The sequence below is a fragment of the Kwoniella shivajii genome, chromosome 4 (genome assembly GCF_035658355.1).
Source record: "Kwoniella shivajii chromosome 4, complete sequence".
Lineage (NCBI taxonomy): Eukaryota > Fungi > Basidiomycota > Tremellomycetes > Tremellales > Cryptococcaceae > Kwoniella > Kwoniella shivajii.
This window is the reverse complement of record NC_085911.1, coordinates 405625-420378: the sequence shown is the minus strand read 5'-3', so window position 1 is coordinate 420378 and position 14754 is coordinate 405625. Positions and strand designations below refer to the sequence as shown.

General features: G+C 40.9%; 6 protein-coding genes across 6 annotated transcripts; 2 read left to right on the top strand and 4 right to left on the bottom strand.

Moving 5' to 3' along the window:
- Window positions 1-85: 85 nt before the first annotated feature.
- On the bottom strand, window positions 86-2515 carry IL334_003142 (uncharacterized protein; the record flags this gene model as incomplete). Its single annotated transcript, XM_062934878.1, has 10 exons — window positions 86-192; window positions 264-297; window positions 402-781; window positions 884-998; window positions 1072-1314; window positions 1395-1449; window positions 1545-1681; window positions 1794-2041; window positions 2145-2297; window positions 2395-2515. 10 exons carry the CDS (start codon window positions 2513-2515, stop codon window positions 86-88), a joined length of 1593 nt encoding a protein of 530 aa, XP_062790929.1.
- A 390-nt stretch (window positions 2516-2905) lies between these two features.
- IL334_003141 (protein disulfide-isomerase domain) lies at window positions 2906-4974 on the bottom strand (the record flags this gene model as incomplete). The annotated part of the gene is made up of 11 exons (XM_062934877.1): window positions 2906-3182; window positions 3246-3514; window positions 3679-3903; window positions 3988-4126; window positions 4203-4281; window positions 4355-4436; window positions 4504-4544; window positions 4601-4623; window positions 4695-4703; window positions 4773-4807; window positions 4882-4974. 11 exons carry the CDS (start codon window positions 4972-4974, stop codon window positions 2906-2908), a joined length of 1272 nt encoding a protein of 423 aa, XP_062790928.1.
- Window positions 4975-5689: 715 nt separating this feature from the next.
- IL334_003140 (uncharacterized protein) lies at window positions 5690-6770 on the top strand (the record flags this gene model as incomplete). Its single annotated transcript, XM_062934876.1, has 4 exons — window positions 5690-5827; window positions 6011-6188; window positions 6344-6482; window positions 6557-6770. The coding sequence occupies 4 exons, from the start codon at window positions 5690-5692 to the stop codon at window positions 6768-6770; spliced, it is 669 nt and encodes a 222-aa protein (XP_062790927.1).
- A 419-nt stretch (window positions 6771-7189) lies between these two features.
- Window positions 7190-9481, bottom strand: IL334_003139 (uncharacterized protein; the record flags this gene model as incomplete). Its single annotated transcript, XM_062934875.1, has 4 exons — window positions 7190-7875; window positions 7956-8397; window positions 8574-9211; window positions 9274-9481. The coding sequence occupies 4 exons, from the start codon at window positions 9479-9481 to the stop codon at window positions 7190-7192; spliced, it is 1974 nt and encodes a 657-aa protein (XP_062790926.1).
- A 2369-nt stretch (window positions 9482-11850) lies between these two features.
- IL334_003138 (uncharacterized protein) lies at window positions 11851-13156 on the bottom strand (the record flags this gene model as incomplete). The annotated part of the gene is made up of 7 exons (XM_062934874.1): window positions 11851-11919; window positions 12002-12024; window positions 12096-12127; window positions 12208-12378; window positions 12470-12698; window positions 12821-12878; window positions 12956-13156. The coding sequence occupies 7 exons, from the start codon at window positions 13154-13156 to the stop codon at window positions 11851-11853; spliced, it is 783 nt and encodes a 260-aa protein (XP_062790925.1).
- A 308-nt stretch (window positions 13157-13464) lies between these two features.
- IL334_003137 (uncharacterized protein) lies at window positions 13465-14657 on the top strand (the record flags this gene model as incomplete). The annotated part of the gene is made up of 3 exons (XM_062934873.1): window positions 13465-13731; window positions 13867-14191; window positions 14335-14657. 3 exons carry the CDS (start codon window positions 13465-13467, stop codon window positions 14655-14657), a joined length of 915 nt encoding a protein of 304 aa, XP_062790924.1.
- Window positions 14658-14754: the final 97 nt, after the last annotated feature.

Here is a 14754-nt window from a genome sequence, read left to right as displayed (position 1 = left end):
CCATTGACTTTTGATCATGTCATGCTCATTTCAATTTGTCTACTTTGTATGCTATCGTTGATGAGACGTGAATTTCCCCTACCACCTAGATATCTCCCATGTCATCCATGTCATCAGCATCATTTTCATTTTCTTGAATGAGTTGAGCGATTTCCCGATCTCGTTCTCTTGCGTCGGCGGCGGTGTCCAATTCTATAGGACAGACGACATCAGCTTATATTTCGTTTGAAACAAACGACATTGACATCCACCAGCTGACTTACCTTTTCTATGAGCGTTAGCAGGATATCTCATCGCCTATATTAACGATATTTGAACATCAGTCCGTATGCACGATCGATTGCACCAATCTCAAGATTTAAATTTACAGAAAAGCGGAAGAAGTAGAAGAAAGTACTCACCCTGACGGATTCATTATAAACTTGAGTACAGAAATGAACCCTTTTGTTAAATTGATTTGAGGGTTCATCTGTCTCATAGATGTCTTTTTGGATTTTAGATTCCATGAAACCACCTTTATGATCGATCGTAGCATCTATCACACCATCTTTAATTGCTTTCGCAACTATATATTCCGTGTCTTCTTCTGAATCTAATGAGAGTTTGATACAAACATCCGCCAACGAGATTCTGGAATAAGCCAAAGTGATCGTTCTTAACGCTGTCTTGATGACGAAATGTCTTAATCTTAAGATCAAGAAATGAGTCGAATCGGCCAAAAATACTTTTTCGTGAGCTTGGAAGGCTTGTTGGAATCCTGTAACATCTCCTATCCTCACGGCTGCATAACAAGATATCGGTCAATTACTTGTATTGAGGAGACATCGTTGATAATCCAGAACCATTGATACGTGGTTGTTTGTGAAAAGAAGGCTAGACTCACCCTGTACGATCTGGAAATAAGGTAACAAAGCTTGTTTGAGTACTGGTTTTCTAAACATTGCTCTTTCAGGAATGACACCCGTTAAGAGAACCACGATGATAGAGTATTTGTGAATCTGATAATGAGTTATGTCAGCTTACGCATCGTCTACATTTGTTGCGCCAATACGTGTGGTGATCAACACATACCAATTGAACGAAACCCGGTGCTACCTCATCTTTCGGTGCTCTTCTAATAGCAGTTTGGAGGTAACTTCTAGCTTGACCATAATTCAATTGAATAGCTCTTAATCTACCAGCGTAGAATAACCATCTGACAGTTTGAGCTTGATTTGCTGCACCCAAAAAAGTGGTTTTGGCGATAAGTTTATCTGCTTGATCGTATTGTTGAGAAGCTAGGTAAGATCTTAAAAGGAGATTGATCACAGTGACCTAGAAACAATTCGATCATACGTTAGTACATATGTCTGGCTACTGAAGTACAGCGAGGTCGAAGTGAAGACCGAACTCACTTCTAAAGTCTCATCTTTCCTCAACGAAGCAGTTTGCCTGATAGCTAAGAATGATCTGTACGAAGAAAAACGACAATCTGTCAGTTGATATGCCTTTACTCATGAATAAATTGCCCAGCTTTGAGCAAGAGCGAAAAGTCGGATACATACGATTGAAGTTCAGACAATCTACCTTGAATTTCATATGATCTAGCCAAGTAGAACCAGATTTTAGCAGCGATTTGATCCATTGTTCTTCTGTTGAGTGAACTAATTATTTCAGTTGATTCCAAAGCGAATTCTCCTGCCTACATTTCGTAATCGCGTCAGAGATCATATTGTCAGAACCCCAACATATCAGGCGACAATCAGGTTCAGGAATTGTATAGAAAATGAAAGACATGGCTGTCAAACTCTCACCTCGACAACCTTTCCTGCATCAAGGTTTGAAAGAATCAAAAGTAATCTTAGATACATGATTCCTTCTGGAATCAAATCGCCATTTGAGTCAAGAGGAGGAGAGAATTTCTTTTTCGTTGAAGTGGTAGATCCATCTGTCGTTGTTGGAGCAGAATCCACTTCCATCTCTTCTCCTGAAGAAGTTGATGAGGAAGATGAGGGAAGATCAGAGAAGATTGAGTTGGCAATTAGAGATTGACCAGTTTTGGCTGTTATCCTTGAGTCAGCTCTGTTTGCCTACATGGACAATCCTCATAGCAGGTCTCCTCACAGCTGATATGGACAGATGAGAGAAAATAAGAAATGACTTACAGCCTTTAGGGAAAGCTTGATCTAATACATTCTTCAAAGCTGATTTAGTCAATTTCTTCCTCAAGGTAGTGAGCGTCCTTAATACTCGAATGGTAAATCTAGCTTCTATAGTAGTTACTGCACGACCTATAAGTGTGATATTATTGAGGATCTCTACAAAACCACCGAGTTTTTTATTGTTCATATTTAGCACTCGTACTAATCAAAGTACTGGAATCCTTGAGGTATTAGTGAGAAAAGAGTTACTCACCATCTTCAACGGTCAATACTGCTGATTCAACTATCGGTTTCTCCAATTGAGCAGTCTCATCTTCACCTTTCTTCTCCTCTTGGGTGGGTTCTTGTAATTTAGCCGTTGTGTTTTTAGCCATGATGTGTGGTCGGAGGACAAAGGTAATATGCGCGATGCCTAGTATCGGTGTTGACAGAGTAGGAGAGAGTAAACTACAAGATATCAGGAGGAGATGTTGAATTTCAAAGTTGCATTAATTGAATCAATCGTCACTCTACCACTGCATCATCGACGCGCAAGCTGGAAAATGGGAACATCCCCCACGTGGCAAATGTGGCACTTCTCAGATCAGTCATCTGTCGTTCATAACTTAGATATTTCGCAGTGCAACTACAGGACTCGTGCGGAAGTCAAAGAGCAAGGGCGTGTATTCATTTCAGATGCATTCGAAGATTTCACTGATGATTTTACTGACCTATCCTTTGTCTCAGGCTTCTACTTCGATTCATTCAAACTTTTATGAACCTACTTAAAGCTCCTCCTTGATCTTCTTAGCTTGACCTTGAACTGCATCAGCGAATTGATCTACACCGTCTTTGGCTTGTTGAGGAACTTGTTTGGCGGCATCGACAGCTTGGTCGTATAGGTCGCCAGCCGCACCGGCAGCCTGGTCGTACAGATCTCCTGCAGCATCAGCAGCCTCAGAGGCTTTTGTAGCGGCGAATGAGGATAAGATGTTAGCTTTGATTTTGAGTTCATCAAGTTTGGTAGGTGCCAATGAGGGTGAAGCGAGAAGACCAGCGATTCTATACGGACATTGTTCAGCTCGGTTTCCGTATAAACGATAGAAGCGATATGTAAAAGCTGACCTGGCTTGTTCTTTGGCTAACCATCCTTCACCCTTTTCAAGCACTCTCTCCATTGCTCGGACGTAGTATTCGGCAGCAGTGCTGTTTTTCGTGTCGGTTCCGGTCAAAGTAGCAAGGTACTCTCTTGCTTTACCGAGAACATCAGGTCGCTCAGGGAGAGAAGCGGTGAAGAAGCTGGAAGCGAGCGTGTCGAGGGTGAGGACTTTACCAGCGGTTTCAGAAAGAAGACCGGAAATAGATCGGTGGGTTCCACAGTGTTCGTTGAGGAACTAAAGAGTGGATGTTTGTCAGCACAATATCATGAGAGCTCATGGGGACATTGACGAGTATGACCGTAAAGTAGAGAAGGGCAATGGAGACGGAGGAGGGAAGAATAGAAAAAAGATGGGATAGACGGAACTTGGATGTCTGGCTGGAGAAAAAGACCACTCACATCAATGAATTGTTGTTCAGATCTACCAGTTGAATAAGCAACAGGTTCTTTAGAGCCTTTAGGGAAGAATTTTATCGTAGGGAAAGATCTAACATCATATTTAGATGCGATTGGCTTGTTGGGAGCAGCATCTGCATCCATTTGAGCTACTACACAATTGGGTTCTGAAAGGAAGGCTTTGGCTACTTTCTCATAGGTAGGTTTGAGAGTTTTACAATGTCCACACTAAGTATATAGGATTTTTCAGCAGTGATCCTTGAACAACGAGCCTAGGCACGGGAAGGAGGTAGGGAGAGAAGATGGACATACCCAAGGAGCAGTGAAAGCTACCAAAACATCTTTGTCGTTATTCAGAGCTATATCATCAAAGTTTGATGCATCAAGTTCAACTGCGAGTGGTGGAGGAGGTGGTTTGATTGATGATTTGACACCTGATTGTTTACCGACGCTAAGAACGATATGAAATTAGCTTATTTGTATAGATTCATCCATAAGGGGGTATGACGAGTAGAGGCTATACATACAATCCTACTAAAGATTCAAGATCTCTTCCAGAAGCGTAATCGACGGGTTCGAGTGATCCAGCAGGGAACCATTTAATAGCTAATCCATAAATATTTCAATCAGCTCTTCATCTTATCAACAGATAAGACAAGGTGAGCTGAGTAAGACTTACTTGGGAAACCAGTGACACCGAACTTAGTACCAAGTTCTCGTCCAACACCATCAGCATCAGTTTTAGCAATGACGACTTTATCCTATACGCGATATATATTAGCCTTTGGATTAATCATACTTTGATGATGCGCTGTGACTTGTACGTACGCTTGGAAAAGCGTCGGCGAGTTGTTCGTACGTAGGAGCAACTAGAGATAAGATCGATCAGCAATTGTGTATCTAAAGTAGATTTGATGAAACATACGATTCTTGCAGTGTCCACACCATCTTTATATGTACAGTTTTACTCAGCAATCTTTATTCTAGTTTTCGCCGCTTACTAAGGGGGAAATACTCACGGTGCGTAGCTAAAGACGTAGATGTATATCAGCCCCTTCCTCTTACTCAGTATACTACATATTGAAAGGGGAACTTACAATTCAACCAAAGCAGGTCTATCACCACCTACGAACTACAAACACACGAAATTTACTTTATATCAGCAATGAATTCGTGCGTTTTGTCGATCGGTGAGATCGTTCTCACTTGTTCGAAATTCTTAGTATCGAGATCAACGACATTACTTGCTCCTACCAAAGCAGCGAATGCGAATATTCCAAAGCTGATTGTGAACTTCATTTTGTTGCGTTGCTTGGGAATAGTAATACTGTATATAGGATGGGAGAGAAGAGTTTGCAAGGTGAAAGAAACGCAATAAAAGATATTTCTGACATGATTTGACTAACCCATTTGTTGAGCACATATAAATAGCTCCACGTCACGTCCTCGCGCGATGACGAAAGCAAAATTCAGAATTCTATCATGTTGTTCATTCTTCGACTTGTAATTTCGCAACGCATGTAATCATCAAGTCTGTCTTCAAGAGCCCAAAGAGAGCTAGATGACAAGCATAACACCACAGATCTTGCTGATATACAAATAGTTTTGAGCAGGAAAGTCCTGTGGAACTACTTGAGAGTAATCGGACTACCCATCCCGAGAATGTAACTCGCCTCCTTTGACGTACCTCTTACATGCACCATCTTCACATCCTTTCTACTCAAGAAGACAGACTTTTTCGAGTCAAAAGTACTGATCATGACGACAAGGAAAGTGAAATCGAGCTCCGATTGCACTGCATCCCAACGCTCAGTTACATAAAGCATACACTTGAGTATTGAATTACAACTGAATAAATGTCGATCTTCGCCATTCCCATCACATCTCATAGCGCTATTTCTTCATAACTCAGAGAACTGACTGTACTCATCCCTCAAGAACTCACAGCCCACATCTCGCCAGCTACTATTATTTGCTTGATCCATCTCATACAGTATCGAAGCAAGAGAAGACGATGGGCGCACCAGATAGAACAGTTGGGTTACCATATCACTTAGGATATCCGTTATTATCAGCTACCTTATTAGCTATTGCTTCCTTCTCAAGTGCAGATTCAGTCTGGTACGTTTCCATAAGTACTGAATCGCAAGTGGTAAGTGTGAAGTTTTGAGCTTGACCTTTCTAAGTGCTCCTGTTGGCTACTACATTAACCCACTCAATACTCGTTACTGGGGTACCAAAATATCTTTTCACCTCACGGGTCTGTCGTTTGCTATCCACGAACAATTCCCAAGGTGTTGCTAATAGACAATACTGACCTCATGAAAATTGACAGATCAGATTCGCATCACAAAATTACTGTGGGTATAACGTGTCAAATTTAGTTATAACAGGTAAATTAGGTTGTATATTTAGAGGATTTCAATATCAATTACCTTCTGGCTATTTTGGATATGATATTCCAGATGATATCAATTTGAATTTTGGTAAAGCTGTAGTTACGAGTGTTGTCGGTGAGTGAACGGTTTCCCCAAGTTCCGTGTTGTTGTTGTTGTTGTTGTTGTTGTTGTTGTTGTTTTGCTGATAAATAAGACATTGTTCATATATTCCCTCATCTCTTGCTTGGCTCGTAAACCGACTCCTACTCATACTCGCCTTCATGTAATAGCCTTCGCTCTCGTTTTGATTACAGGTCTTCATCATGCTTATACGATCCGATATTCGTATCGAATTTCGCCTATACCCAATCCAGATAAATTGTATAGTTTAGCTATGATTCATTTCATTTCAGTATCAGTCTGTTTCATGTAAGTTCTAATACTCCTCCACACAAACAGCAATCCCTCACTGACCGTATCGTTGTACTGCAATTTCATGAAAGGTTCACATTCATTGCATTCGTCGCTCAGACAGCTATCATAGGACATGCAGTTTCGAGATCCAATAATATCGTTACAGGTACAAGCAGTCAAGATATAGGTAATGGCGTCGCTGTTTATTGGGGTCAAAGCGTCTGGTTGGTTTTAGCTTCTGCCGTTAGTCATTTCGGTTGGGGTTATGAAGCTGTCAGATGGAGAGTCGCTTTGATAAAGTGATTGTGGAATAAGTCGCTCAATGTGAAGCGTGAAGTTACTAGAAGAAAGAGTGGTTCAAGAAGAAAGAGAGACGACAAGAGCACGATCAGTATGTTTGTTCAGATGTACAAATAGCGGCCGATAGTATCGGCGGATGGTAGTTCACTGTACTGATCATAATCCATGCTGGAAACCAATGCAAATACATCTAAAATACACGAATCCCATGAATGTATTGGTAATTTACAATGCGATACAATGCGAAAGAAACATAGTCTAAATCCCAAATCTATTTCAACACTGATTGTCCATGTTCAACCATACACCTCTTTGAAGAGCTTACAACGACTAACACTTTCCTCCAGTAATTCATTCTCATCGTCTTCGACTTTGATCTCATGCGAGACCCTTCTCTTTTCTCATCCTCATCATCCGTCTCACTAATAAGCATGGGTGACAGGTTCTTCGCCGCCACCTAATCTGGGAACAGGTTTCCTCTTTCCTTTCCCAGCTAAACTTCCACCACCTGAAGGTAAGCTTTTTGGCGCTGCGAAATTGAGTGGATCCATTCCTGCTTCGATCACGATGGTATCTGCTACTGGACGATTGAGTGCGCTTTTTCCTTCCAGATCGTCTAAACCTACACCTAATCCCGCACCGTTGGATAATGTAGGGAAATAGCCAGATTCAGAACGTTGAGGCATAGATGGTGTCTTGTAGGATTGCTGTGGTGTTGAAGGTCCCCATGAAGCCCAACTTGACCCTCTTGAATGAGCACTTGTATTGGACTCAAATGAATGCGACGTTGGGATGTTATGTTCTTCCATCATAGGTGTTGTGATTGCTCGCTGATGATTCCTCGTGTTTGGATCAGAATTTGGGCTTTTATCTTTGAGTGAAACGATCCCGTTGGAGAATCGACGTATATTGGTTGACATGACTTTGGTTATTCTGCCTGTAGGTGATAATGGCGTCTTTGGCGGTACTGTTGAATCTGATTGTGAAGATGATGATGACTGCGATGAAGATTCTGAAGGAGATAATGGAAGTGCAAAGCTAGATGGTGTGTAAACGTGTGTAGGGAAATGAGATGGTCTTGGGCCTTGTGCTCCGGGAAAAGTCATAGCTGGATGATACAAGAATAAGTTAGTGATCTGGATCAACATGCACAAGCCATACAACGGGATCATGGGAAAGACAACTCACGAGTGTAAACACCGCTAGTACTGGTTCTAGCTTGTACACCATCTCTGATCTTCATGGGATCCTTTTCCATGATCTTTGAACCTTTTTTCTTTCCGAAAGTAAAGGTAGTTTCGTTGGCATTTGGGGAAATGCCAGGGACGGATGCCGGGGAAGCAGGTGATACAGGTGAACGTAGTGAAGGAGTATATTGTGGCTGAGTCTCAGATTGGGACATGGGTGGATCGACTGGTAAGCGGAATGAAGATGATTGTTTATGTGTGATGATGTTCATCGAGGAACGACCAGAAGTAATGTCTGCGAGCATTGGTGAAGATGGCTGTTCAGGTAGATTTGGAGATGAAGGGTTTGATATCGTTAATTGTTTCGAAGATGCGACGGAACGAAGTCTTGATCGAGCAGGAACAGGTGGTGGTGATGCCATCTCATCGGTGTTATTGTTCCCCTATATCAAATATAAAAATGAGTATTGAGTACGCTTCGGTAGGGAGGGTTTAGGATCGACGTTGCAAGGATCGACGTTGCACAAATACATATTTTGATTGATGATCCAGGAACAAGAGAGGTGTAACAAGGCGTAACCGAAAGGAATGTAAAGAAAAATGGACATTGGTCACTCACGATAGGCCAACCGCCGATCCTGTCATTCTTTCTGTTTTCTAAGACAGTAGTCATCTTATCCAGTAAGTCAACTATACTATCTTGATATTTCTTCTTCTTTTTCAGTGAGCGAGGTGACGGAGGAAGTATGGGTGGAGGTGATAGAGGTGTAAGTGGTATAAAGTTCTTCTTAGGTGGAGATGCGATATGCTTTTCAATATCGATAACTTGGTCTGAGATTGATAGATTCAATTCTGATTTGTGTAATTTGTCTCTGGCCCAATAAGATATATCGATACTGCTATCAGGATGTTTATGTTTGAATGAACGGAGAAGATCTGTTGTCGAGAATGATACTGATCTAGGATGTGATTTCCATTGCTCAACGTAGTTCAATTTGAGATCAATGTCAATGTCAATGTCGCTATCGGAAGCGGGAGGTAGATCGTAAGTGGTGGAATTGAATGATGAATATCTTGAATATGTGGGTGGTTCAGGAAACAAATCCAGTCCGAGTGAGTTTGTCAATGAAGTAGTTGAAGAAGAAGATGGAAAATGCCTTTCGTTCTGACTGTGATTCCGATTCCCATAAGGGTTATTGTTGTTGTTAGTGGTGTTATGATGGGAGATGTGATGTGTGGATGATGGATCAATTTCAACTGTGGCTTGTGGAAGGATAAGCTTAGTCTCAAGATTGACAGCAATGAAGGTGAATACTCACGAATTCGATCTTGTGGTAAATAAAGTGAAGAATCCCTTTCTTTGATCTTTGGTTTTACTGCTGTATTTATATTTCTATGTATTTTTCTTCTGGTCTTTCGTTTCTCGTGATCTCCATCATTCCTCTTGCTGTTATTGTTGGGTAATGATGATTGTCTCGGATGATGTAAAGTCTCAATACTGATACAAGTGGTAGTATTGAGTACCATCTCTGTTGTCTACTGCTGGGATTGTGAGAAATACCTTTACCGGCTGTGTAAATTGTATGGGTGGAAAAGAAATTAAAGTGTGGCGTTTTTGCTTTGCTTTTCGATCTGGGGATTTGGGTGAGGTGAGGATAATTGATTGTTATTATTATTATTATGATTGAACTGATATATCAGGTGATTGCTTGTTGGATGCTTGTTACTGCATAATGAGTGAATAAAGTGAAGTAATTTACAGAGAGGGAGTAGGTGTTGGGCTGCTTTTGGTAAAAAGAAAAGACGACAACACCAAGACAGGATTGAGGATTATAATGAATGATAAAGGGGAAAGCAATATTTTAATTATTTTCCATAAACTTTGTTATTTTATACATTTAGACGAAATATCTTTTCATGGAAGAATCCCAGTATTTAAAGTGACTATGACTGTAAGTGTTGAGGTAATATCTATTATCTGAACTACAGGTATTGCTCCTTTTTTTTCCTCTGCTTTCCTGATCAAATCCGTTCACACCCCCCCAAAATGAGTAAAACGTATCTTATTGGTCAAAGACCTTATGTCAAGGGCTGTATAACGATGTATTCCAATCGCAAGTACTCAAGAGAAAAAACATGACAAAAGTAGTCGTACTACCATCGTTATCATCCTTCTTGAGATGAAGAACGAAAAAAAGAAGACTGGAGCTACGAGTATAGATCCGGCCGATTGGGGATCCGGGAAGGGAAGTGACTAACCTTAATTATCGTTCTTTTTCTCATAATCTTTTTTGTTTATAACACGTTTAGGAGATATATCAGTACTGTGCGAGCATTTCATTTTGGGCAGCAGAGTGATACCGTAACTTGTAACAAGTCTGTAACAAGTGGTAACTATGGAAATTCTCGATGTGATCGGGTACGTACATGATATTCCAATTTGTCGATCTTCCTTTTCCCTTGAAAGAATTCAGTGCGATTAAGTTATTCTGGGCTTACCAAGGGGGAAGAGGAGTGCGGGAGATACGAAATGGGATCTTTTGGTGGAATTATTTGGTGTTGGTAGACCGCAAAGCTTTTTTTGAGGCCGCCTTTCGCCTTTTCGCCTTTTCGCCTTTGCGCCTTTTCACCTTGCGGTAAATATCTGATACGTTACGTATCTAAAAACCGCGGACTGGAAGGGGAGATATACGATCTGTACGTCGTCGTATTCCTCCTTTGCTTGTCATGTTTGTTTGTTTTTTCGTTTTTTTCGGAGCATTTCCCATTTTCCATGGGAATCTCTCTCGTTGCAAATGGTGCAATGGTGAAATGGGAATCTGGTATCAAGCATTTTCAAAGGATTCGACGGACGGACGGACGGACGGATGTATCGGTTAAGTCAGGCTAAGATCAAATGGGCTATTGACGGGTAATTCCCAAACTTACTCGTACCTAATCTCATGCCCGTCGATCTATTTTTTCTCTTCAACCAATGATTTTTCTATCATGAGAGTAAGTAGATCTGTACTGAAGATGCTTAATTGTGACATTCATCTTGGAAGAACCCGAGATCGCCAATCCTTGAATTCAGTCACAATGGAAGGAAGATGAATACCTGTTCTTTCCGTCGTGGTAGACAATGAAAGAGGAAGTCTCACGCGTTATTAACGTCAATCGAACAAGATAGTTAGTGAGGCAAAGTCAATCGAATAGCACGCAGTCTTGAGTGTAGACACGTTGGAGGGTACGACAGCACAGTCTATAACAACTTAGTATGAAAAACATGAGGAATAGGATACACGACTTCTTTTTTCTCTACCGTTTATTCGGTACGCTCCCCTTTTGGGGTTGATCGCGGATTAGAACTACTTTCTCACTTGTTCTGAATAGAAAAACCGTACCGCCGGGTAGATGGTATGCAAATAGGATAGATCCTGACCTCAATAATTATGCTATCACAGTCATCGGTCCTTGTGATTACGAGATGTAAAGATTACATACTACAAATCATACTGTAAACATGTACAAAGCACGTTCCGTTCACATTCCGATACCGATACAACCGTTCCGTCCGAGGGATGTATTCCTATCTTCTTTTCTGGTTTCTCGATGATCTTCTCGGTGGACTTCAGCGGAATGGGATGTTTGCAGTTTCGCTTAACAATGCACCGAGTTCGTTCTTTCTCCAAAATAAGCACAAGAGATCTAATAGAATCTCGCTTAAACCTTACATTCGATTTAGACGAAGATTCGAATTGGGATCTTATACTTGTGCTCGATGTGCATTCACAAAGTTATGTACTCATTCAATAATTGCGCCTTGAGATGAAAAGGGGTCGGTCCATCTTGATGACTTTGTTGCGTGTCAGATTTCTTGTAAGCGAATGAGAAGAAATATGTCGGTAGGTGGATATTTATACCAATTGTCGAAACGTAAGACTTATTCTACCTTTTTGGATGGATGGTTCTTTTGGTATTTCATGCTACGATATATCACGCTAAAATCAACTTGAATCTCCAAAATGATATAGCAGATTCATACCCTTTGTCTACATCGAAACTTACCTTCCAGAATTCTTGTGTTTTACCTGTTATGAATGGATTAGTGTCATTTATCCATTAAAATTGTCAAAATACTTGATCCTCTATTATTACTCACCTTGCATAATGACCAAACTTCCATTACCCAAACTGGTTCAACGCAATTCCCAAATCAGCGTTCCGTGATTTGATTGAACAGTGATTTTGGTGATTATGGAGTTTCCACTTACACCCATTTTACATTCTTCCTTTGCTTTAGTTCATCTTGAAGATCATGAGGGAAGGATTTACCAACGTTTTTACCTGATTTATTAGGTAATCTAGGAGACATGATGAACGTTCTTTCTGCACCTAGAGATACAGAAGCTATAACTAGGTTATTCAAATTATCTGAATGTTTCCTAGTACCCCCATGATCAAACCCATGTCAATTACATCCTTGTATCCTCCACTATCACTTCCTTGTGATTGTGAAAGGTGGGAACCACTCACCCGATATAGACAGTTCCATCATCATACCTATTCAACATACAATGATTGAACTTGACTCCTAAATCACCTTGGAGTTTTCTGCGAATGGATTCTAATATAGGTGGGAAAGGATAATTCATGATTATTTTGGAGCCTGAATATGACAAAGTTGCATTCGGTATGGTGGAATAAGCTGCTATCGAACGTGATTGGGGGAATTCGCGTCCATACATCTTGAGCGTTGGTTGATCTTTGTACATCGTGTATGAGTTCTTTTAGGACAAAGGTCGTTTGAGACGTATATGATCAACTCACACCCTGATACCGTTGACATTAGTATACCTAAAACCTGACAGATAACAGAGGACTCACAAGTATCTAGGTTCAATAGACTGTCATACCATCTCTTGGCTTCTTCACCTTGTATAAACTAGCCCATCTCCCGGTCGTATCAGCATCAATATATAAGGTCTGTACATTGAAAAGGGGATATGAATCAAATCTCACACCAGGTTGATAATAAACGTCTCCGCCATATCCTAATCCACTCACTCTCCATCGATCCACAAAAGATGCTAGTGTAACTTGTTGATATTCATCGGCAGATTCGTCTTTTGGCGCAGTCTTTCCCTTTCTCGAGTTTGACTTTTTTGTGTGTGCTGGTGGAGGGGACAAGGAGGATGACGATGACCGTTTCCGAGTAGGCATTGTGATGAAGTGAGCTGAAAATGGATGATAAATAGAGGTGCAGATGATGGAAAAGACTATATTCGATCTTGACGGTGATGATGGAGTGGACTTTTATGGTGGAGGGGGAAATTACTCAGGCACGTAACAATATATACATATACAGGTTTGGAAAATGTTGAAATGTCATGGAATCAGGTTGTTGTGCAATGTCGACTTTTATATTAGCTAATTGAAAGACCAAGATAACGGCTTCCCATCTATCTTCCAACAGACCCAACGATTCATGCACTAGCGTCTACTCGGAATCGAAGTGACAGCGACGCAGAATGTCCCTTTCCGATCTAGCAGAACCAGCTTCTTCCTCATCCTCTTCATCCTCTTCGCCTTCTTCTTTTGCATCATCATCAGCATTGACTCAACCGTCGACCAGTCAAACCAGGATAAATCTCACTATACCCACTTCCTTACTTATCCTCCCACCGACAGCGGCGTTGATAGGACTTTCGATAGGTCTGGTAAGAGGAGGAAGTAGAGCTAGATTGAGATTCTTAGCTGAGAACGCTCATAGACAGCCTAAGACTATACAAGGATGGGTGAGTTGTGTTGCTCATTTCGTCACTATCGAGGAGCAATGGGAAGGGAGAAATACATAAAGGACGAAAATCCTAAATAATGCTAGCTAGCTCATTTTCTAATGCTGACTTGATGATTTTTCAACCACATCATAGTACTTTTACACGAAAACCCGGAATTATCGAGTATTTTTCGGAGCAGCCAAAACAGGTTCCAAGTACTTTTTAGGATTAGGAGGTGCGACGGCTGTATATGTATTATTAGATGAAAGTATTGGGTCTATTAGAGAATCGATATTTGGACCTAGAGGTGTAATTGATCCTACACCTGGAGGAAGAGCTCTGCTTGAAAGTAAATCAATTAATGAGGCAGAAGGTGGAGAAGGTGAAAACAGGAGAGTAGGTTGGAGGAAGGGTGGTGTGATGTGGGAAGATGGTTCGTTGGCAGGAGGTTTAATGGGTTTAGGTGTGGGAACTATCTGTAAGTCACACTCTCTCACTCACTTATATTCCACTTTCTCTCCCCTTGATCAGAATATCACTGTTGGAGGATGAGTCAAAACAAGATTGATATTGATCATTGGGCACCGGGCTGATTTACATTGGATTTTGAAACGAGGATAGATCGATTACCTAGACAATTATTCATTCGTTCGATTATGATGGGAACGATATTAGGTGGTCTTACATCTGCAATGCAGATTGCTCAAGCTCACATTGGTAAACTAAGAGAAGAAGAAGAAGCGAAATCCACACCCGAAATCGATAAACAATCGATACAACCAATAATAACGGAAGAAGTGATTCCTCCATCATCGGATACAGCGAAAGAGGATAAGGAGGTCATTGAAAGATCAAGGGAGTTTCCAGCGGTTGATCAAATACCTATAGGAGATGAAGAAGGTAAAAGCTGGTGGAGTAGCTTTCGCAGTCTAATAGGGAAGTAAATATCACACCTCATACTTGTATATATATACATAATGCATGATATTCATTATCTACAAAAGATGAACAAATGTGAAGTTATCTCGGTTTAAGAAGTGG